This window comes from Mastigoproctus giganteus, chromosome 2 (assembly GCF_048544385.1).
Source record: "Mastigoproctus giganteus isolate SK-2022 chromosome 2, ASM4854438v1, whole genome shotgun sequence".
NCBI lineage: Eukaryota > Metazoa > Arthropoda > Arachnida > Uropygi > Thelyphonidae > Mastigoproctus > Mastigoproctus giganteus.
Window position 1 is genome coordinate 74,117,473 of NC_143576.1, and position 23,844 is coordinate 74,141,316.

Here is a 23,844-nt window from a genome sequence, read left to right on the forward strand (position 1 = left end):
ACGGAGTAAAGTTATGAAGCTTTAAAAATAGAAATGAAGAGAAGATTCTGAAAATGAATTTTTTTAAGATTGAAGATTCCGTGGAAGCATAAACACATCTCACCTGAATAACCCACAGAATTTCAGCTGTCGGTATTATCGCAAATTCAATAAGATAGAGTTTACTATCCGTTTATGATAGATTGCACTAATAGAAAAGTCAAATAAACAGGTTACTGCTAATTGTTTTATGGTTGTGACCTCCAGAAATCCGACCGAACCACGTGGTACAGTCAGAGACAATCATAGGATAATCTCCAGTGCTGCAGTCTCCTGCTCCAATTAAATGGCATGTTATCTCAATTAAGTGAAGTAAACCCTGGCTATTTTCTCGATTGGGTTCTGTTTTTTTTTTAAGATTTGCCTCAAATAAACGGCTTCCCCTGATTAACTGGTGGCCCAAATAACCGGAATTCACTGTGTATGTACACACACACACACACACACAGGTAGCCCTCGATTTACATTTGGGTTAGGTTCCTGGGGGGGGGGGACAGGCACAAATGGAACCCTTTATATAATGAAGTCAATTGGAAATCATAGGGTTAGGTTCCAGACACCAAAAATTTTACCTACCACTGTGCATTGATTGTTTTATTTTATTAGCTTTCTTCATAGTTGTAGTAATAGTCGATGGAAGCATATTCACAGCCCTACACACATTAGGGCAGCTTTCATCAGATTCTATCCTCCGAATATTGCACTAGGATTCAATTAACTACTTTACCAGACATGGTTTGTCTTTATTCTATTAAATTAAAAACTTTATAACACGACTGGAAAAAACTGCACATGGCTATCACTATTATTATTATTTAGTTTATTAATAGCACGATTAATAAAAAAATGTTAGCGTAATAAATTTCCAACGTGTGTAAATAGCGTAAACAACAACCAACTCAATGCTTCACCGTATGACCTTTACTACCCGCATCCATGAGTGGTTACTTTGAGGGCGTGAATCTTTCTCGTCTCTGATATGAACGTGCTAATTAGCGATTTGCTCAGGTTGTCCTAAATCACATGAACAGTGCACGATACATAGCACAGTATGATGCCGATAAATTTTGTCTGACGATTTAAAACTTCCGATTTATAAAAAAAATTGCAAAAATAAATAAATAAAATTGGCGTCGTGGTTAGTGATCGACGCAAATCGGACCAGCACAAAACGAGGGCTACTTTTGTGTCTGTGTGTGTGTGTGTGTATATATATATATATAAAATATGTTGTATAATATTGAAGACAATACCAAGATGGATTTAAAGAAACGCAAGGGATATAGTAAGGTTTGTGTGTGTGTGTATATATACACACACACACACACACACACACACAAACATATATATACACACACACACACACAAAAAAACTTATCGCTGTCTACCCACAATCTAGGTGGTGACTTCAACTGGAGCCAATCACCGAGACTGAAGGCAAAAAACGACAAGGAGTTCTGTTTCTGTAATAATCAATATCTGCTAAGATATATAAATTTAGAGATTAAGTAATTTGAATCTAAACCAATTAAAGGTAGTTAAAAAATTTTTAGAATCAAAAGAAAGATAATATAAAGTATTAATGCAAGCACATATTGAATATCGTTGACTCGACAGAGAATAAATGTAAAGTATAAGGCATATCTACCGTATCCAGGACAATGTAGTAACAACAGTAACTGTCGTGAAAGAAATAACAATCCCCCTAGTGAGATAATATACATGTGGTGACCCCCCTATATGATGGATAGGGTAAAAATAAATAATCAATTAATTAATTAAAATTAAGTTAACGCAAAGAGAAACATGCAGACAGTAAGATGAATAAAAACTAATAGAGTAGGAATAATAGAACCTGAACTCCATGAAGGCGAAAATACAGTAGTACAAATAAGTAGTTTCTCCTACATCCTAATAATTTTCGAGAAATAAGAACAAAGAGTGTAGGACAGCTTAAAGACAATGCAAGATATAAATTGTAGCTCGGGTAAGCCCGGGATCGCAAACCCGTTCCTATAGTAGGCCCCTGAGCTGAATTTGCATGTCACCTTAGTGTGAATTTAAGTATATACAGTGTTATTATAAAATAAGATAAAATAACATAAAATAAATGATACACTATAATTTGCAGGCCGGTGGGTACAAGTTTTCTAAGCCGTAAGTCACCAAGAAAGCAAAGCATATCCTACGTACATAATATACATGGCTCTAAATCTTTAATTATGGTAATTATATTGAAGCAATGGGCTCAGGGAATAAATTTTTGAAATTAATTATATTTATCGCCTTCCTTAAGTGGTATTTCAGGTAAGCGATAGGGAAATTATTATTTACCAACTTTGCTTTGGTAAGTTTGCTTTGGCAAACATAATAGCATTGTATAATGCTATTATGTTTGCTGCACAGGTTGTATTTTTATTGCAAACAGAAGCAATACTGAGGCATTGGGATAAAATGATATTAGCATGCACTGATTTCGATATATTAGATCTCCAGTTTGTAAGGCCGACTACATTGAAATTAAATGCGTCTCTTTTATTATATACATTTACATCTATATTATTTCTATATAATATAGAAATTAATTAATTTTCTATAGTATCAGAACTATTAGTCTTTTACAATACAAGTTCAATTGGATATAATCTCCTGTAATCCTGAACGAAATGTGGACAATTAAACACACATAGATCAGCTAGGTATCTGAACATAAGTAGGTTATTTTGGAATTCTTTCTGTAGAATATATATATAGAGGTTTCCAATTATGCAGGACTTCCCATAGGGTGCCATTCACTTGTAAGTATAACGAAGTTCTGTCATATACATAATTATTAAAAATACATAAATTTATTAAAGTATCCCAGTAGGTTAAATCAAACTTTATGGCATTTTTATGTTCCAAATATAGCTTTTGGAGAACATCTTTTAAATTGTTGAGACTGATACTAGTAAATAAAAGGTTAAAGTCAAATGTTTGTATTTGCTGAATATTGTTATTTTTTATTGCATTTATAATCGGTAAGTTGTTATTTATTATAATAGTTTTATTTACATTATTTAATATAGTTTTAAGTAACTTTTCTAACGTTTTACCATAACTCTCTACATAACACTCTACATGATGTTATGAATCTAAATGCAACAGATGATTTATGAAATATAGGTAAACCATATATAAATGGATATTTTAGGTTATTGTAGTTTAACTTTAATTTTTTATGCAATGCTATTAGTTTTTTGATTATTACATTAGAGGAAGATGCTATGTATTTGTATGTGCTACTGGACTGCAGTTCATTTTTAATAATTTCTATGTAATATGACTTAAATATAATTGCAAGCAGCTTTGTTAACTGGAATAATTACAAAATGTTTGTGTATTTCTTTGAGCTGCTTATTTATTAATTTTGTATTAATTAAATTATCCAGTCTGAATTTGAATTGATTATATTTGTTAAATATGATATTTAGTATTGTGAACAGCCACGTGTGGCATGCCTCAACAGGTATGTTATATTTGTATGCAGATCTTATTTTAATAAATCTAGATATAACAGTTTTTTAAAAGTTGATTTATTTACAGGTAGATTGGGTCAAAACTTAAAACCGAGTGATAAAATATTTCTAAGCTCGGGATATGGGATTATATCTAAATCGTCAGTAATAATGTGGTTATGATTAGGATCTACATATCTAAGAAATGAAGGCTTGGGGAAAACACATATATCCTGTCCAGTGTTAATATTGTGAAGGTTTGTAGCTATTATTTTATAGTTACATGCTTTAAGACCAAATGGTTTAGCATATCTAAATCTGATATTAATATGCAAGTTATTAATAGTTAGCAAGTCGATACCCACCGGCCTGCAAATTATAGTGTATCATTTATTTCATTTTATGTTATTTTATCATAAGACTGTATATACTTAAGTTCATGTTAAGATGACATGCAAATTCAGCTCTGGGTCCTACTATAGGAAAGGGTTTGCAATCTCGGGCTTACCCGAGCTACAACTTATATCTTGCATCATCTACACTCTTTGTTCTTATTTCTCCAAAATTATTAGGGTAATCCGAGGATGTAGGAGAAACTACTTCCTATTTGTACTATTATATTTTCGCCTTCAATGAGTTCAGATTCTATTATTCCTACTCTATTAGTTTTTATTCATCTTACTATCCACATGTTTCTCTTTGTGTTAACTTAATTTTAATTAATTAAGTATTTATTTTTATTTTTATAATATCCATCACATAGGGGTCACTAGAGGGATTGTTATTTCTTTCATGATGACTTTTTTTTTTTTTTTTTTTTTTATGAAAACCCCAAGGCAGATTACGAGAAAGCTTTGGAAAAGGATGCAAATAAAAACAGCAAAGAATTCTTTACTTATGTAAACTCTAGAAATAAGGGGATGGATCACAAAGAAGACAACGAATAAAACATGTTTCACATTGTGGACTTACTTCCCATATGTATAATCCCTTTAAATAAATAGCTAGCAAGGTATGTGATATCTTATCTTATTTTTTTATTATTTTTTTTAATTCCAATGCAACTAAACTATTTAATTAATAAAAATAAGCATTATGTTTAGAAATTCATGGCCCTTGGCTGAACTCTATATTTTAATTTAAAGCAATTCATTTAATGAAGTGATAGAGATCAGATATACAAAAAAATAATAATAAATAAATAAAATTTCAATCAAACTTATGGAAAAAAAAAAAGTTATTGAAATAAACATTTATGTACTTTTATCATTTATTTATTATTTTATTTTTATTTTTTTATTACAAATTAGGTTTCAACTGATTGAAAAGAGATATTGTTGATTCATCTTTCCCCTTCATACAGACATATACAGGCAAGTGCACCATATGCCACAAGACACAAAAATAATTATCCAAGTACCTTGTTATTTCTTCTTTAAGACGATATGGTTCCGGAAGATAAAACTTTACTCGAAAACAAAATACAATTGGATTCATCCCTATAAGTGAAAATATAACACAAAAATTAATATAAGGATTTACTCACAGACATGATAAAAATTATATCATAAATATTATATTTAATATTAACATATAAAATCTAAGATATTTTCAAACTTTCTTCTACTAAATTTTGAAAAAGCATTCATTGTGCTCATTTTTGAAAAAACTATCTTCAACAGGAACTAAAAGACTAACTAAAAAAAAAAAAAATTTAATCTCCCAAGTTATTCGATAAATATCATTCAAACTGATATTCAGAACCATGCATTTCAGGATGCTACATCAAGTTTCCGCATGATTATTTGTGAATGCTAAAAACTGATCAAACTGCCCAATCATTACAGGCTTAGCTTTGGTAGCATAAATGATAACAGAGTTTAAAAAGGACATTTTTTATTTTTATATAATTGTGATTTTCCACTTGGTTTCTAACTATTGTAAGTAGCATCTAGATTGGGAACAAATTTTTATGATGTATACCCTGGTGTACATTATAAAAATTCAATATGTAAAGTAACTTCCATTACTACATTTAAAGCAGAATGAATACTGTACTATTAAAAAGAAAGGGAAAATCATAAATATGATTTTCCCTTTCTATACGAACAGACACGAATAAATATACGAACAGACACGAATGTGCAGCAATACTCCACTTAGCACGGCTTCAAACAGCACAGGTTTCACTATAACACTGTTTTCAATTAAGTTCAAGGTCGAAAATTTACTGTACATATTAAAACTCATTCAATAGCCTAGACAGGTACTATACATATATGCTGCCGTTTGTTATTATTGTTATTTTTGGTTTTTAGGAGCATTAGCAACTAAGGCCATATTGCTCCGGGGATATGCGGTAGTCATTCCCTGACCTTTCAGCATCCTCCGTATTTGGTGGTCACAGGCGCAAACCCCAGTCTAATCAAGAAGTGTGTGCTACACACTGCTGCTCCTACCCACCTGGCTACGGAGGTGCCTATATATGCTGCAGTGCCAACTCTATTGTCTACCATGCACATGTGACAATAGCTCCTTTCAGGCAGTCAGCTGCAACATGCAACAGTGTTCAGTATTCTTAATTCCATCCTGACGACATGACATGATAGTTTTTTAAACTTTTCATTTCAAAATTTATTTTTTACCCCTTTAAATATGATCGAAAATATATCTGCACCTTCGCTATAAATCACTGCCAACAACATGTATTCTGTTTGGCAGAATGTTTTGCCCCATTTGGTTTTTGAATCGCAAGCTCAGATAATTGCAGAAGACACTGTGAAGGTCAGAAAAGACTTGGGATTTGAAACCTTGGACACTGTCAATGTACGTGACTGCATTGACTCAGATGCATATGCAGAAGAGGAAAACAATTCTGAAGTGGATGACACTGAAGACATGGCCTGCGAGGTGATTACAAATGGAGATCCGAATGTTGAACATACCATCAAGATACGGCAAATTTTACAAGATGGGATTCGATGCTACAAAGACTTGTCCGCCAAGAAAAAGAAGAGATAGCTTCACCAGAATACATTACTGAAATACCTAAATAAGCAGTTGTAAATAAGCAACTGTTTTTTTAAAGCTTTTTTTCTCATCTCATGATGTTACCTTTTCATTAATAAAATTTTTGCACTATTCTTAATTTCAAATCCTTTTAATTGGCTATCAAGTGCAAATTGTTTATAGATTTATTATAATTTGTTTATAGACTGTTTCTCAAGTACGCATTCCATTAAAACCCATTATAATTATACCTCAACCAGCATGGTTTCACATAACACTGAATAGTTTCGGTACCAATTATCAGTGCTATGCGGGGTATTGCTGTAGCTAAGCGAAAAAGGTAATACTTAACTGGTAAGGTTTGAATGCATTAATTTGTATTTACTCACACTTATACTCACTGAATGTTTTTGTTTTGCTAATTCTGTACATAAGGGTTATGCAACTGAAACAGACTTTCACCATAAACAGTTAAGAAAAGCAAATGATTAAAAGTAAACAAACCTCAGTACTGAGACAGTATTCAGTCCCATCAAATCACCAGATATACATATCTGCAAAGTATGAACTGGTTTCAATGAAACCAAATGTAACAGTCTCCTATACCTCATCATCTGAATGAAATCCCAACTGCTAAGTGCCTTCTTCAAGGACCAAAGATGTGTCAGGCCAAATCAGGAAAGTGGGCTGGGTGTTGTATCATTTTCCACTTGTAAGTACTCCATCTTTTAATGCATTAAATGAGTAATGACTGTGGCATGAGAAAACCTGGATATCAGTAGTGGCAAAAAGACAAAAAAAAATGCTAACTCACTTATTTGGTTTTTAGGTTACAGTAATAACACCACAGTTCATCACCTGTAACAATTCAATCTAATAAACGTTCATCCTCCTTGTGATAGTGCACCAGATGTTCCACACAGAATGCACTGTCCCTTGCTCAAACGTTTTATCACCCATCAAACAGACTACCCAATAATGCAGCCAGTCCCACAATATGGTGTGAACACTACCAATGCTTGCGGTGAACTCACAGGTGATCACCCGCACCAGGGTGATGGGACAAAATGACTCAGGCCTCCACTTGTCTTGTTGGGACCTCATCATTTATCTTAACTTCACTTTCATCGTTTTAATGCAAGATTGAGTTTTTACTTCGCTAAATGAACACCCACTGGACTTCTTATTTAAAATTTCATACAAAAATGGACAAACTTCAAATACGCTGTATGAGATTATTACAAAAAAAAAAAAAAAATACACATACACACACACACACACACACACACAGAGGCAGTTCCCACTTCACGAGTTTTCGCTTTACCGTTTTTTTTTTGTTTTTTTTTGTTTTTTTCCAAGTATCAACAAAATCGAAAATATGAACATTTGCAAAAAATGAGTGTTAAACATTCATAAATACCACATTTCAAACCATGCATGTAGCTATACAATGCAGTGTACCCTGCTTTATGATATTAATCGTATTGTGAAAATATCGTAATGTGAACCCAATAACACATTGTTTTTTAGTAATTCGTTCCATGACCTCTGAAGTTGAAATTTGCTATATAACTTTCTCAAAGGTCGTTTTTATAGTGTAAATTGTATTAGTTACCAATTCAAATCATTAAAATGCACTACATTCACATTGTTATCATGTTCTATAATAAGAACCAATTTTGAATGCCTTTGTAATATTTTTCTAAAACACATTTCTGGAGGTCACTACAATAAAATAATACGCACTTTCCAGTCTATTAGGCTTTTCTGTTACTGCAAGCAATTATAAATGGGTAGTAAACTCCATGTTCTTGCATGGAGTGCATTTTAATGTTGAATTCGTAACTAATACAATTTACACTATAAAAACGACTTTTGTTTTTATGTTTAAAAACATAAATAATTGTCAGAATCTTCTCTTTATCCCTTTTTTTTTTTTTTAAGCTTCATAAAACCCTATTTTTAACATTAAGTCTATGGGAAATAAATTCCTGCTTTACAAACGCGTGCTAGGAACAAATTAACTCATAAAGTCAGTAACTGTGTGTGTGTGTGTGTGTGTGTACACATTTTTATTTATTGTGTGTACACACATTTATTTATTTTGTGTGTATACACACATTTATTTTGTGTGTATACACACACACACACACACACACACACACACACACAATAAATAAAGAATGGACAACGATTGAAGAGAAAAATATTGGAGTGAAAAAAGAAAAGAAAATACAGTAAACCGCCGCTACTCGCGGCCACTGATTTAATATAAAACGAAACCTAAAAAATGTGAATTTTAAAGCGCCATTAACATTTTTCGCCATAAAAAAAACATGGGCGTGGCTAAAATCATCTTTCACAGTCAAAACAGAGCTCAGTGTGGGGGGTGACAAAATCACGAGCGTGGATATTTCCCGCTAATCCTTGTTCAGTATGTCTTATGCGCTTGCCGTGGAAGGTTTTGTCATTTGCGTTTAAATGTTTATAAATTGAATAATCTTATTAATTTATAAATTGTTATGCTTGCAAAAGTGAAAAATCTACTATTTTGCTTTGTGTTAGTGTAAACAGAGTTTTTCGAGTGTATTAACGGTTAAAAGAAAGTGACTTTATTGTGGACAAGTTCTTTTCTAACCCCTACAAAAATATGATTTCAAATAACAAGGGAATTGTGAAAAGATCAAAGAAGGATGATGACATTAGCAAGTAAAATTGAGTTATTACACAAAATTTCTAATGGTGAAAGTGTCTCGTCAGTGGCAAAACATTATAAAATCAATGAGTCAACAGTACGATCAATCAAGAAATCAGAAGAAAAAATCCGCCGTAGTGTCTGTGAAAATGCACTAATTGCTTCAAAAATTTGCTCTGTATGATGTTAAATTAGAAAAAAATGGAAAAGGCTTTAAATCTTTGGAGAGAAGATCGAACTCAAAATAAAATTCCGTTAAGTTCACTTATCATTCATGAAAAGGCAAAACACCTTTATCAACACTTTAGAGAAATTGGTAATAGCACTGGCAGGATAAGTTTTTTAGCTTGCAAAGGCACTGGTTTGAAAGATTTGTTTGAAATTTCTAATAAATATTACATTTAATATTAAATTGTTTCTTATTTTCATTTCGATGACTTATGCTTGTATTTTACTATGTATTGTCTATGTACATAGTCATGTTATGAAGGTACGTATAATACATACGTAGACAAAATTTTAGACTAATTTTTTTTCATATATATTTCATACTTTGGAACGTCTTATTCTTTAAAAATGCTTCAATAGGCATTTATTTCCAAGATAATCTCTTTTCTTTATAAATTTCAATAGCACATGTAAGCATTTTTTTAACGGAATGCACAAATTGTAACTAAAATGATTTGCGCAGAGTAACAAGTTTACGAAGCTTAAAAAAAAAAAAAAAGGAATGAAGAGAATATTCTGAAAATTTATTTATGTTTTTTATACAATTGAACATTTCAGTAAAGGGTAAACACACTTCACCATAATAAAGTAAAAACCCACAAAATTCCAGCTATCGGTATTTTCACAAATGCAATAACATAGAGTTTACTACCCATGTATAATTGCTTGCAGTAACAGAAAAGCCCAATAAACCAGAAAGTGCAAATTGTTTTTTGTTTTATGGTTGTGACTTCCAGAAATGTGCTTTAGAAAAATATCAAAGAACCGTTCAAAATTGGTTCTTATAACATATGATAATGATGAAAGTGTTGTGTGTTTAATGATTTGAATTGGTAACTAATACAACTTACACTATAAAAACGACCTTTTAGGGAGTTATAGTGAAAATTTGAACTTCTGAGGTCGCGGAATGAATTACCAAAAAATTGGGCTCACATGATATTTTTGCGATACGATGGTAACGGATTAATATCATAAAGCAAGGTACACTGTATTGTACAGCTATGCGCATGGTTTGAAATGCCGTATTTATGAATGTTTTTCATTCATTTTCTGCAATTAAAGTTCATATTTTTGATTTTGTTGATACTTGAAGGAAAAAAAAAAAAAAAAAAAAAACTTGTATACACCATGCACAGACCTGGTAGTTAAAGGAGAGTATCTTCAATTTTAGCTGAAAATGGTTATTGATCAGTTTTATTATATAACATTCTGATGTTATTGATAGTTATGTCCATCTTGTCACAGATAGTTCCTATCCTAATGCATTGCACTAGGATAATGTTCGCACGCACGCACTCCTTTAGATATGTTGGATTGCACTCCTTTAGATATGTTGGATTGCACTCCTTTAGATATGTTGGATTGCCACTGTGTGAGATTTGTTATATTAAACTGTAAAGCAAAAACTCGTAAAGCGAGAATGTTTATTGTTCAGATTGATAAGTGCATTGCAGTTGTCAATTGTAATATTGAGATCCAGAAAATTGGCTGCAGTATCATTGCTGTTTGTTTTTTCTAGTTGAGTTAATTGGGATATAAGTGTCCATATTCTTTGATAAAGTTTGGGCAGTTCATTACACATACCTGTTAGGTTCAAACAATTCAATAAGTAATGTTGAAACTGTGAACTACCTCGAGCTAGTAGTTTGTGTGGTTCCCGACAGATGTCGAGTATCACTGTGTTTCCCTTGAAAATTTAAAATATCCCAAAGTGCCCCTATGAATTCGCTGCGGCACACAGTTTGGGAACCCCTGCCCTAGCCTCTTTCTTGTCTCGAGCTTGTGCCCATGGATTGGCTAACCACGGGGCTTTTATATTTATAATAACATACATGTAAGTTATAATCCAGTTTAATACAAATATATACTAACAAAATCAGTAGCTTTCGAGACGCGTGTCTCTTCATCAACTGACAAATTAAATACAAAAATACAACGAGCTGAGTTCATTGTTGTTGCACGGACGTGTGCTGGTGTAGAAAGCAGCGCACGTCCGTGCAACAACAATGATGACGTATGATTAACATGCCTCACTCAGCTCGTTGTATTTTTGTATTTAATTTGTCAGTTGACAAAGAGACACGCGTCTCGAAAGCTACTGATTTTGTTAGTATATATTTGTATTAAACTGGATTATAACTTACATGTATGTTATTATAAACTATGGACCCCAGTACTCCAGGCCCATTCATGGCTATTATATTTTTTGTTAGTTATCTTTTGTTAGCTGTTTTTTGAAATTTTCTTTTCTGAATTGTTTAGTCTCGTATTTGTAAAAACAATACCATTACTGACTTAAAAATATGAGGCATATGTCCAGGGACCTACTATTGGTACAGGTTGCACAAACCCAAACTGCTCGAGCACTGCTATATTCCCATTCTTCCAATTACTTTTTTGCTGTTCTTAAACACTACATCTTATATCTCATGCACAAGTAGGCTGGCTGAAAGCAATATTCGAAATACTATTTTTTTGCTATCGCTCCTTTTTTTCTTCTACAACAAAGTTTAGTGTCTTTTCAACACTACCTCGTAAGTATTGATTTCTCCTCTTTGCTAGATCCGTTTGCCTAATTTATTTAATTGCTGATGGGGAAGTCAGCAATTAAATAAATAGAATACATGCAATTTGCAGACATAATAGGTAAAACGAGTATATATAAGAAATTACGGGTGGCCCTAATATACTAATTAGAATTACATATACTTGTAAATGCTAAGTTCCTGTGGAAAAGAGGTTTCAGAAAAATAAAAATATAGGTTGGCTATTACACATGAAGCAGGACTCCCCACGGGTGTTCCATTAATTTGTTGACAGACAGTATTGCCATCATACAAAAAGTTATTGGAGACACATAGGTTAACTAAGTTGTTCCAGTAAGCAGTATTGCAAGCTATTGTCTGTCTGTAATTTTTGTATAGATCATTTAGCACAGTTTTTAATTTGATGATTTGATTGATACTGGTGAATAAGCTATGGAAGTAAAATGTTTGTATATTTGAAATATTTCCTTTCTGTAAGGCTTCTAATACTGGTAGGTATTGCCAATGATTTCTATTTGGTATGATGTTTAATAAGGGTTTTAGTAAGTGCTCCAAAGTTTTTCCAGGTTTGTGTACATAACTATTCTTACATGAGGTTATAGATCTGAAGCCTATAGATTTTTAAAGAATTTGGATATAAAGTAAATAAATGGCAGACTGTAATTACTACTATTCGGTTTTAATTTTTTGTTAAAGACTAAGTTTCTTTGTGATAATATTGCAGGAACTAGATAATGGTTTGTATGTATTGCTGGGATTGAGTTCATTTCTTAAGGTATATGTATAAAATGTTTTGCAAATAAATGCATAATTGTTAGATTCTTAATCCACAGGCATAATAATAAAATACATTTGTAGCTCTAGCAGTTTATATTTTAGTTTACTAGGTTATTGTAGCAGACATTGCTCTGTGGATATTTATTCGAACTCTGTGCTGTATATGTATTGATTAATAATGTGAATATAGTGGTAATCCACATTTAATATGCTTCTATGGGCATATTATATTTATGTGCCAGGCAAAAGCAGTAGTTTAGTATATCCTGATAGAGCTGTTTCTTAAAGGATGTAAGGTTGACTTTATTGCAAGGTCTGAATTTAAATCGTTGGGATAGTACATTTCCGAGTATGGATCTGCTATGATGCTTAAACATCCTGAAATGTGTCCGTGGTTAGGATCAATATATTGCTGCATATTACTCTGTTTGCAGATGCAATTATTAGTCTGGGTTGTTGGTTACTAAGTTGGTTGCTACAGATTTATAATTACATGCTATTAGTCCAAAGGGTTTGGTATATTTGTATCCGACTTTTATGTGAATGTTTTGACTATTGAAACCTGGTTAATATATTTATTGATGTTGTCCATAATTTTGCTTTGGAATTTTAGGATTATAATTGAATCTTCTGTAGCCAGGTTTCTGTGTTGATGTCTTGAGATCAAATTTACAAATATCTATTGACTGAAAGAGATGCTTAGACTTGAAGGTAAATGTGTATATGATTCTATGTAAAGCCTAAACTCATTTTTCATCATTACTTCAATTTTTCTGTTTTTTTTATGCATCTGTAAGGTCACTCACGATGTGTATGCTCTACAAATAATAACTGGCATACAATATTCGGCTCAACTCTTTCCTGATAAATTCAAACCTATTTCACACCATGTATTCATGAGCATACAGACCATGTTGGAAACAGAGAAACTACATATTGCCCTCATTCTCATAATTTCAGTGGATGACCTCTGACGAAGACACTGGAAGTGTGAGTAATACAGCAATGTGTTATCTTATCTTATCTCATTTTATCTCATTTCCTATTCTTTTCCTCTTGTCCTTTATAGTTGTGTTACCTCACCTCATCTCTTTTTAACTTCTCATGTGTACCGTAAATTCAATAGTAACAGCTTTCTCCTTCATTCTTTCAATATATTACTATATCACACACACACACACACACACACACACACACACACACACACACACACACACACACACTGCTGCTACTTTATTAGGTACACCTACCTAATAAAGAGTAGCAGCACTGTGAGCAGAAGGCTAAAGGAGGCTCATCCACCAGTAGGTGGATGAGCCTCCTTTAGCCTTCAGCGAACAGTTGCAGGCCTACAGCAAACAGCCCTTTCCAGCTCATCCCAAAGATGTTCAATAGGATTGAGATCCAAGACTGAGCAGGCCACTGCAGCAAAGAAAAGTCAATGTCATGTTCCTGGAACCATTCCATAGTGATTCGGGCTTTGTGCAACAGCACATTATCCTGCTTGAAGTAACTATCTGACTGAGGATAAACTGTCAACATGAACGGATGCACTTGGTCAGCAACGATGTGGCATTCAGACATGAATCTATGGGTAAACATTCCCCACACCACTTTGCACAGTAGTCGTCAGACATGACGGGTCCATGGATTAATGTTGTTTTCGCCAAATTCTGAGCCTTCCATCAACATGATACACCAGGAACTTCAACTCGTCAGACCAAGCAACTGTTTTCCAATCCTCGATAGTCCAGTGCTGGTGTTGCTGTGCCCACAGGAGGCGTGCTCTCTTGTTCACTGATAAAAAAGGTACGCGATATGGCAGTCGGCTGTTGTAGCCATTTGCAACAAAGTGTGACTAGTGGTCTGTTGTGATATTTTGTTCTGCGCACTATGGTTCTATTCTGACATGATGTGCAACATTGTCGTCTGCCTGTTTGCTTGCACAATTCTAGCCTCCTCCTCCAACCTCTCTCATCAACAAGCGATTTTCTTCCGGAGGAGTGCCATTGAGAGGATGTTTTCTGTTCGCTGCACCATTCTCAATAAACCCTTGAAACTGTGGTGCGTGAAAAGTTCAAGAGAACTTCCATTTCAGAGATGCTTTGTCCAGCAAGTCTTGTACCTACTACCATGCCACATTTGAAATCCATTAGATCACTCCTTTTCCCAATTCTTGCTACATGGTTTGTATGCTTAACTGGTTGTGGATATAAATGCTCAACTGCATTTATATCCACAACTGTGGTCATGTGACTCGCAACATTGTGGGACAAACCATTTGTGTGCACAGCAGGAGTGTACCTAATAAAGTGGCAGTACAGTCTACACACACACACGAATATTATATGTAGCCCCTTAAAGGTAATGTTTAAAAAGTTACATAGGATAAAAAGGTATTCACAGTTGATGAAATGGTTTCAGTAAATGAAAGATTAATGAGTCAGGTATAAGGATATTAACATTCTTTCACCTTTCACATATCTACTACATTTCTTTTTTGACTATCCTCACCCTTCTAGTTACTGGCACTTTGTGTAACTTTCACATCCATTTATGCATACAACATTTAACATATTATTACAAACTTATATATGTATATATATATAAATATTACAGTATTCATCAAACCGTATACCAAGGAAATCAAATGTCAAATTAAATTTAATAAAAATATAGAAAATAGGTATTCAGAGTAAAAGTATACCTATAAAACCATAAGGCCAAGTATTTAAATTGGACTTCATTGTTATACCCTATAATTAAACACAATTTATAATAAAATACAATAAAATAATATAATAATAAAATTATGATGAAGCAAATTATTGATAAAAGGATACATTGAAGGGTATGTTGATGAAGGATAGGCACTACTGAATACATCCTATCAATAAATTGGCTAAGGCTATCTGTTTCTGTTTGCTATTTGCCAGTTAGTCTAAGTTCAAATACGCTAAAATTATAGATGCAAACGGTGTTAAATTTAGCAGAAAACTGGCAGAATAACAGCTAGCCCAACAGATAGCAGTGAATCAAAAATAATGAAGTGAGTGCTAACTAATAATTCTCTTATAGTTTTATTTGTTAGTGAAAAATAATTATGCAGTGAAAAGGAAAAGCTTTCGCCGAATTAAGGCGAAAAGGAGGAAGAGTAAGTAGAAATCTTACCTCATTTCCCTCAAAATTTAGAAAAAATTTAGAGTTAGCAAGCAGAAAGCAAAAGCAAACTGCAGATTTACCAGGAGCATAACTGCCCATCCCTTTGGTAGGGATCCTGGAAGTACAGAAGGTAGTGATGCTTGAAGTAATTTTGAAGAAATTATGCAATAACAAATATACTATATTACAGAAATCCAATAAAGAATAGAGAAATACCTGATGTAACAGAAGGTTAGAAATTAATTAAAATAAAATAAAATAAAATAGTAAGCATAAAATTAAACTTTACCAAACAGCAAGTCAAATTTAGTTTTTGGAAATTCCGGGATAGATGGTAAAAAACAAATCCCGGATAATCGATTTCCCGATTAATCCAAAAATACAAAAGTCCCCAACGTACGTTCCAGGACTTCTTACTTCGCCAACTTTTACGTAACTTGGGAATGACTAATAACATATTGCTACTATATTATTATTGACAAATCTGAATTCCGCACAATACTTGTTAATGTTTGGCCATTTTGATACATCCTTATTATAATAATTCCTTAGAGATTTAACTGATGCACCGTTTTCAAACTTTTGAATAATTTCAAGTATTTGTTTAACTGAAAACACAACTCTTCTGTGTTTGCCCATCATTTTCGCAATTTCTAAACAAAAAAAATTTTACTATAAAAAAAAAAAAATTCCGACATCCCTGACATAAATAATGAAACAAAATTTGTCCTTTTGCGCTGCAACGGAACACAACAATCGACGCGACACTAAAACAAACTAAACATTCGGTCTCTCTCTTTTTTTTTTTTTTTTTTTTGAGTGGCGGGTGTGAACACAGCGGGGATTGACGACTTATAATGCCGCTTATAATGTACAAATATCTGTTTATAATGTACTTATAATGTACAAATATCTGTTTATACCTATTCTAGTTATTACTTGAATTTTTTGATTTCTGGTTGATTATTTTTTGTTATTTTTATTTTAATTTGGAGTCTTGAAGTGTCCCAGTTAATCCGATCCCAGTTAATTGAGAGTCTGCTGTAATAAGAATAAATCAGCCTTAATGAAATAGTAGATCAAATAGAAAATCAAAATTAGTTTTCTGTAATAATATTAATATTATTAGTTTTCTGATCAAATACATCCTATGGAACATGAACATTACCTTCATACTGTAAAAAATATAGCTAAAAGGATTTATAACTCTGAGCCTATAAGAAAATTATTAGTTGGCACTCATTTTCATTATTTTTGATTCACTGCTATCTGTCGGGCTAACTGTTATTCTGCCAGTTTGCTGCTAAATTTAACATAGTTTGCATCTATAATTTTAGAGTATTTGAACATAGACTAACTGGCAAATAGCAAACAGAAACAGATAGCCTCAGCCAATTTATTGATAGAATGCACTGAGCAATGCTAGCCTTTGTCAACATACCATTAAATGTATTCTTCTATCAATAATTTGCTTCATCATCATTTTATTATATTGTATTTTATTATAAATTATGTGTTTAATTATAGGGTGTAACAATGAAGTCCAACTTAAGTTACTTAAATACTTGGCCTTATTAAGGTATACTTTTACTATAAATACCAGTTTTCCAAATTTTTATTAAATTTCTTTTGGCATTTGATTCCCTTCATATATGGTTCAATAAATACTGTAATATGTTTTACAGACTGATCTAATATTTAATCAATATTTTGATGGCATTAATCTTTTTCTAATTCTCTATTTTTTTACATTTTTATCACTTATTTCACATACATATATAAGTTAAATTAAAATAAAATATTGCCAGTAGCATAGCAAGATTATTTATTTATTTATTTATTTATTTATTTATATATATATATATATATATATATATATATATACAGGGTGTTTCAGTTAAACGTTTCAGAACTTCTAAGAGGGGTAGGGTACATCCTGACAACTCGAAATCATATACCAATGGGCAGAATCGAAAATTCCGAGCTTTAGTGCAGGGAATCTTAATTTCGCACAAGAACGCCAAGTTAGTAGGATGGATGATTACACGAATGCAGAGTTAGCCGATATGCATTTGGCGTACGGGGCTGAAAATTGTAGTGGGCCAGCCGCACAGCGTTTGTACGTGGAACGATATCCGACGAGGCATATTCCCAGTCATAATTTCTTTGCAAGACTGCACCAGAGGTTAGCTGAGAGAGGTTCATTTGAAAGAGCTGACAGGGACAGGGTAAGAACAGCACGGACTCCAGCCGTCGAACAGAATGTGCTGCAGCATGTACAGGGGAATCCACGAACGAGTACACGAAGTCTAGCAAACGCAGTCGGGGTTTCCCATTGCAGCGTCTGGAGGATTCTCCGAGAACAAGACATGCATGCGTTTCACGTGCAGCGTGTCCAGACACAGCAACCGGAGGATTATGCACCTCGTATTGCTTTCGCACAGTGATACCTTGGAAAATGTGCTACAAATACTCTTTTTCCTGCTGAAGTGTTGTTTTCCGATGAGGCATCCTTCACAAGGGAAGGAATTTTCAACACACATAACGACCATATCTGGGCGGTCGAGAACCCGCATGCAATACGACGTCGTGCAGCACAGATTCGATTTTCGGTCAATGTATGGGCCGGTATTATGGGAGATCACCTCATCGGACCTTACCTGTTACCGTGTGATCTAACCGGACCTATCTACTTGATCTCTCTGCAGCAAGTATTGCCACAACCTTTGAGAGATGAACAGATTTCTGCATCGACGCAACAGACAATGTGGTTCCAACATGATGGAGCCCCTGCCCATTATAGCGGAGATGTTCGTAACTACCTGGATGTCACATTTGGTCAACAGTGGATCGGACGTGGTGGTCCCGTGCGTCGGCCTGCTCGGTCACCCGACCTATCATGTCTTGATTTTTTATTTCTGGGGTCATATGAAATCGCTAGTTTATGACACCCCTGTTGACAATGCTGAGGAGCTGGTTGCAAGAATCGCAGTAGCTGCCGAAGAAATTCGAAATTCGCCTGGAGTATTCCAGAATGTTCGGATGTCCATGCGTCGGAGATGTGAGGCGTGCATTGTAGCCCGTGGAAGAAACTTCGAACACTTACTTTAATCCATGTACCTTTTGCTTCTTTTCATGTATTATTAAAACGATTTCTCACTTACGGTCTCTTTTCTTTATGGTGCTTCTGTGTACAACACCGCTTCAGGAAAGCATTTCCGACCCCACATTGCTATATGATTTAGAGTTGTCAGGATGTACCCTACCCCTCTTAGAAGTTCTGAAACGTTTAACTGAAACACCCTGTATATATATATATATATATATATATATATAGTATTAATATATAATAGTAAGAAGCAAAATAAGCAGAAAAAGGAAAATAACAAAAGCTCTAATGCTCCAAAATGCACAGTGCAACGGTAGAGGAAGCAAAAGGATATAAATAATGTGTGGTTTGTAAAATAAATAAATTGTGTGTGAAAATGGAAATGAAAAGTACACAAGGTGCCAGAACTAAGAGAAGTTTAAAGGATAGTAGAAAGTGAAGTAGTGGTTAAACAGGTGAAAGAATTTGAAAAACCTAGTGCAAAAATGAACTGGGACAGAGGGGGAAAAAAAAAAGGAATATATAAGTAAATAAATAAATAAATAAATAAAAAGTACACACCCACACACTTAATCTATTATGAAATATTGGAATAGATGTAAAGGGTATGTCAGATCAGATTAATGCCATCAACTGTAGACTGAACGTGTGTGTGTGTACACCCATTTTTTGCTTATCCATTGATATATTGCTTAATTTTTTGTTTTTTTATTTTTCCATCAACTATAACTTGGACCTTAAATTACATTTAAGTTTTAGCCATCTGCAGCTTAGCACGAGGCTATTCTTTAAACCACACCTACTCTACATTCATTCTTTTTGATGGATTTGACTTTTACACATTTTGCTATATTCAATTTATATCTTCCATACAACATGAGTAAAAACCAGATAAGAAAACAGTGAGTCAGCACTGCATCACCTCTATTGTTGCTAGAAAACTTGCTGCATTCCATCCATCCATCTCCTGAGGATGGTCTGTTAAATCTTTCACAAGAGAACCATACTTTTGGTCCTGACCTAAATTCTGTTCATTTCAAACACGGACACAATAAGGATGTCCTTCCCCAAATGCCACGACAAACGTTGTCTGACCAGTCCCTCTATGTGCGACCTCAAAATTAACCATAGCACAAATTCCCTACCTTTTTGCAAAACTACAAATGTCATCTATCTACTTACCTGTAAGTGGGTGACGTTGATTTGAAACCAAAACAGAAAAGGCTATGGAGTACACATCTTTTCTGGGGCATAAAACATTCCAAGGCAGTTCTGGTTGGCTGGACAAATTTAAAAAGTGCCAAGGCTTACTCGAAAAAGTTATTTCTGGTGAAAGTGGAGTTGTAATCATAGAAGACCATACCCATTGGAAAGAAGCACTTTTGGGGGAAAAAAAAATTATCGAGGACTACGGTCCCAAAGACATATTCAACATTGATGAAATAGGTATATTTTTTAATGTTTGCCGAACAAGACACTGCCTTTTAAAAGTGATAAATGTTTAGGTGGTAAAAACAGTAAGTAGAGAATTACAGTCTTGGTTGGGGCAAATATGACTAGTAATGAAAAACTCAAGCTTTTGTTAATAGGCAAAATTAAACAACCCAGATGTTTCAAAGGAGTAAAGTCATTAGATTTGGACAACTACAACAGTAAATCTTGGATGACAAATGAAATTTTTGAACAGTGGAGGTAAAATTTCAATAGAAAGATGATGAAAGAAAACAGAAAAATCACAATGTTTCTCAACAACTGCCTCGCCAACCTCCACCCGGTAATTCCAAAACTTACCAGTGTGAAGCTTGTTTTCTTCCCCTCGGATACTTCAAATAAACTGCAGCCAATGGACCAAGGCATTATTAAGAATTAGAAAATGCACTACCGAAGACATATATAAAAAAAAGACATATATATAAAAAAATTATACTGAGAATAGAAATCAACCAACCTATAGATTCTGTTTTAGCTTTGTGGATGTGCATATAAGAGTTGGCAAAAGTATGGAGTCAAGATGCGACAGAAACAGTGATTAACAATTGTTTTGTACAAGCAGGTTTTGCTAAAATGCTAATTAACAGCGATGAGAGGGATGAACTACTACAAGACTGAGCAATCTTAGGAAGAACTCCAAGCAAGAGGTTTGATCAATGGATAAATTATTCTTGACGAATTTTTAGGAGTTGATAATGATGTCATAGTAGCTGAATATCCAAGTGACTCCAACATTTTGGAGAGTATTTGAAGAATAATCTCCAAAATGTTAGAGCAAATAATGAAACAAGAAAATAAAAATACAGTCCCTTAAATCATTAATTAAAATATCATTAAGTAAATGGTGACGTTTTCATACACACTCACATTAAGATTATAGATACATTCTTTGAAAAGAGGAGAGGAGAACAAAATAGTGTTGTTTATTAGAATGTAATACAGCAAGGCCAACAAGTCAACTGCGATCTACCAGTCGATCGTGGCTTTAATTTCGGTCAATCACAATGAATTTTAAATATATATAAAATATATTAGTATATTAAAATATACCGTATTTCCCCATGTATAAGATGCACCTTTTTTCGAAAAATTTGGGGTTTAAAAACTGGGTGCATCTTATACAGTGGCTGTAGATTCTTTTACTTGCATTTCCCGCTTTTTCGCACTTGTTGTCTTTGCGCTCATTGTTTCGCACTTGTTACCGGTATATTACGTTTTGCCATGTTCTGCCCAGAAATGGCTCAGAAAAGGTTTTCGTACAGTGCTGAATTCAAGTTATGAGGAGTTGTATGAATTTTATTATGAATAAAACTTCGAGTTCAATAACTTTATGTAATAAATTTTTTTTCAAATTTCGCGCCCCAAAATTAAGGTGCGTCTTATACATGGGGAAATACGGTATATAAAAAAATATTAAATATATATAAAATATATTAGTCAAAATATAAATGTTGTTATTATATGCCCCACTGCATATGCTTACAAAACTCGGCAAAGAAAGCCAACGCGAGAACGACGAGAAACGTCGGATAACTTACGCTCAAAATTAGTTTCCCGATACGGCGCTCTAGCGCTGCTCACTAGGTAAACAGAGAGTAGGTGTTATCGGTCTGGAGCAAAGTCGAGAACGATATATTGATTGACAGGTAGGCGTGGCAAACGATGTGCTGAATGGTGCACGAACACAACACAACACATGATAATATCGGTTTAGTATCACTTTAGTAGCACTCAGAAGCACTAATGATAACTTGCTCTGATGAATGCTTTCCATAATGGTGAAAAAAGGTCAGGTTACCTCCACTTGAATCCCATGGAAGCTTGAACCCCTCCCAAAGTGGAGGGGTAACATAACCTTTTTTCTTTAGAATCATGAGTGGACTAGTGCATAAATAGTTTATTAACAAAACATTAATTTTTTATTACTGTACTTTTATTTTTAAAGACACTCGTGCGGATACACATGCATCATAACGTCAATCAATGCCTGAATAGCTATTCATTATTAACATACTTCTTGACTATGTATAAATATAGTGCAAGCGCATCAGAAATACATAGCTATATGGGGCGCCTCCGTAGCCAGGTGGGAAGGAGCAGCAGTGCATAGCACACGCTTCTTGATTAGACCGGGGTTCGAGCCCGTCACCACCAAATAAAGAAGATGCGGAAAGGTCAGGGAATGACCACCGCATATCCCGGAGCAATATGGCCTTAGTTGCTAATGCTCCTAAAAACCAAATAACAAACAACTTAAGTTAAAGGCAGAATTAGACAAACGTCTGGAGTGAATGGATGGGTGTAATGGGAATGTTTTTTTTTTTTGGCTGAGGCATATGATGTAAGAAAGCTTGCTTTCTTGCACCATATGCCTCTATTAATGCTAATGCCAAATGCTTTTACTCATTTAAAAACTGTAATGGCTGTCTTTGCTGAGAAATATGAAGATACGCAAAATAGCAGAAAAGTTAACAGGGACATAAAAAAACTAGAAATGCTACCAACAATTGTATGAAGAGAACAGTATGCAGATGTTAGTAATAGTTTTGAACTACTTGAACCATTTACATTTACAACAGAACTTTTACTTGACTTGAACCATTTACATTTTACATTTACTTGAACCATTTACATTTACATATCCCGGAGCAATATGGCCTTAGTTGCTAATGCTCCTAAATAACAAACAACATAACTATATCTGAATAAATCAGAATATTAGTAAGACGGCATCGTTTTAAGTTATATCTCATATTGTGAATACCTTCACAACGAGTTGCCATGATATTGCACTACTTCGAATACGTAATGCTTCACCTAAGGAACTAATGTTACTTATTCTCAGATGGATACCACCACCCAGACAGCACCATTTCAGGGCTATTTGGCCCTTCTTCGGTGGGTGGGTAGGTAGGTACCCAAGTGATGCAATGAGGGCAAAACAGTTATGAAGTATAACTCCACAATATGAGAGATGCCTGATGGTGTATCATGTATTTAGACTCTAAAGCATTTAGGGCATAAGACTTAAATGCTTTAGATTCTTTAGAGTTTAAAGTATTTCTGATGCACTTGCACTATATTTATGCATAGTCTAGACTCTCCCATAGCTTGAGGCTTATGCCCTAAACGCTTAAGAGTCTAACATACTTCTTGTATTTAATCATATCAACACATATTGTAATGGTATTAACACATCATTTCATTTATACAGGTTCCTTCCGACATTAGAAGCAACCCCCCCCACCCACAAGCACAAATATAAACCCTCTCATGGCTTTCAAAACA

General features: G+C 33.9%; 1 protein-coding gene across 2 annotated transcripts in view; it reads right to left on the bottom strand.

Annotated features, from left to right (window-relative positions):
• Frmd5 (FERM domain containing) overlaps positions 1 to 23,844 on the bottom strand; it is a 433,883-nt gene that overhangs the window by 329,417 nt on the left and 80,622 nt on the right. For both annotated transcript variants that reach the window (XM_090368524.1, XM_090368523.1), the window contains exon 4: positions 4,957 to 5,035. In XM_090368524.1, the coding sequence (XP_090224650.1) occupies positions 4,957 to 5,035 (79 nt within the window). The remainder of the gene's footprint in view (positions 1 to 4,956; positions 5,036 to 23,844) is intronic.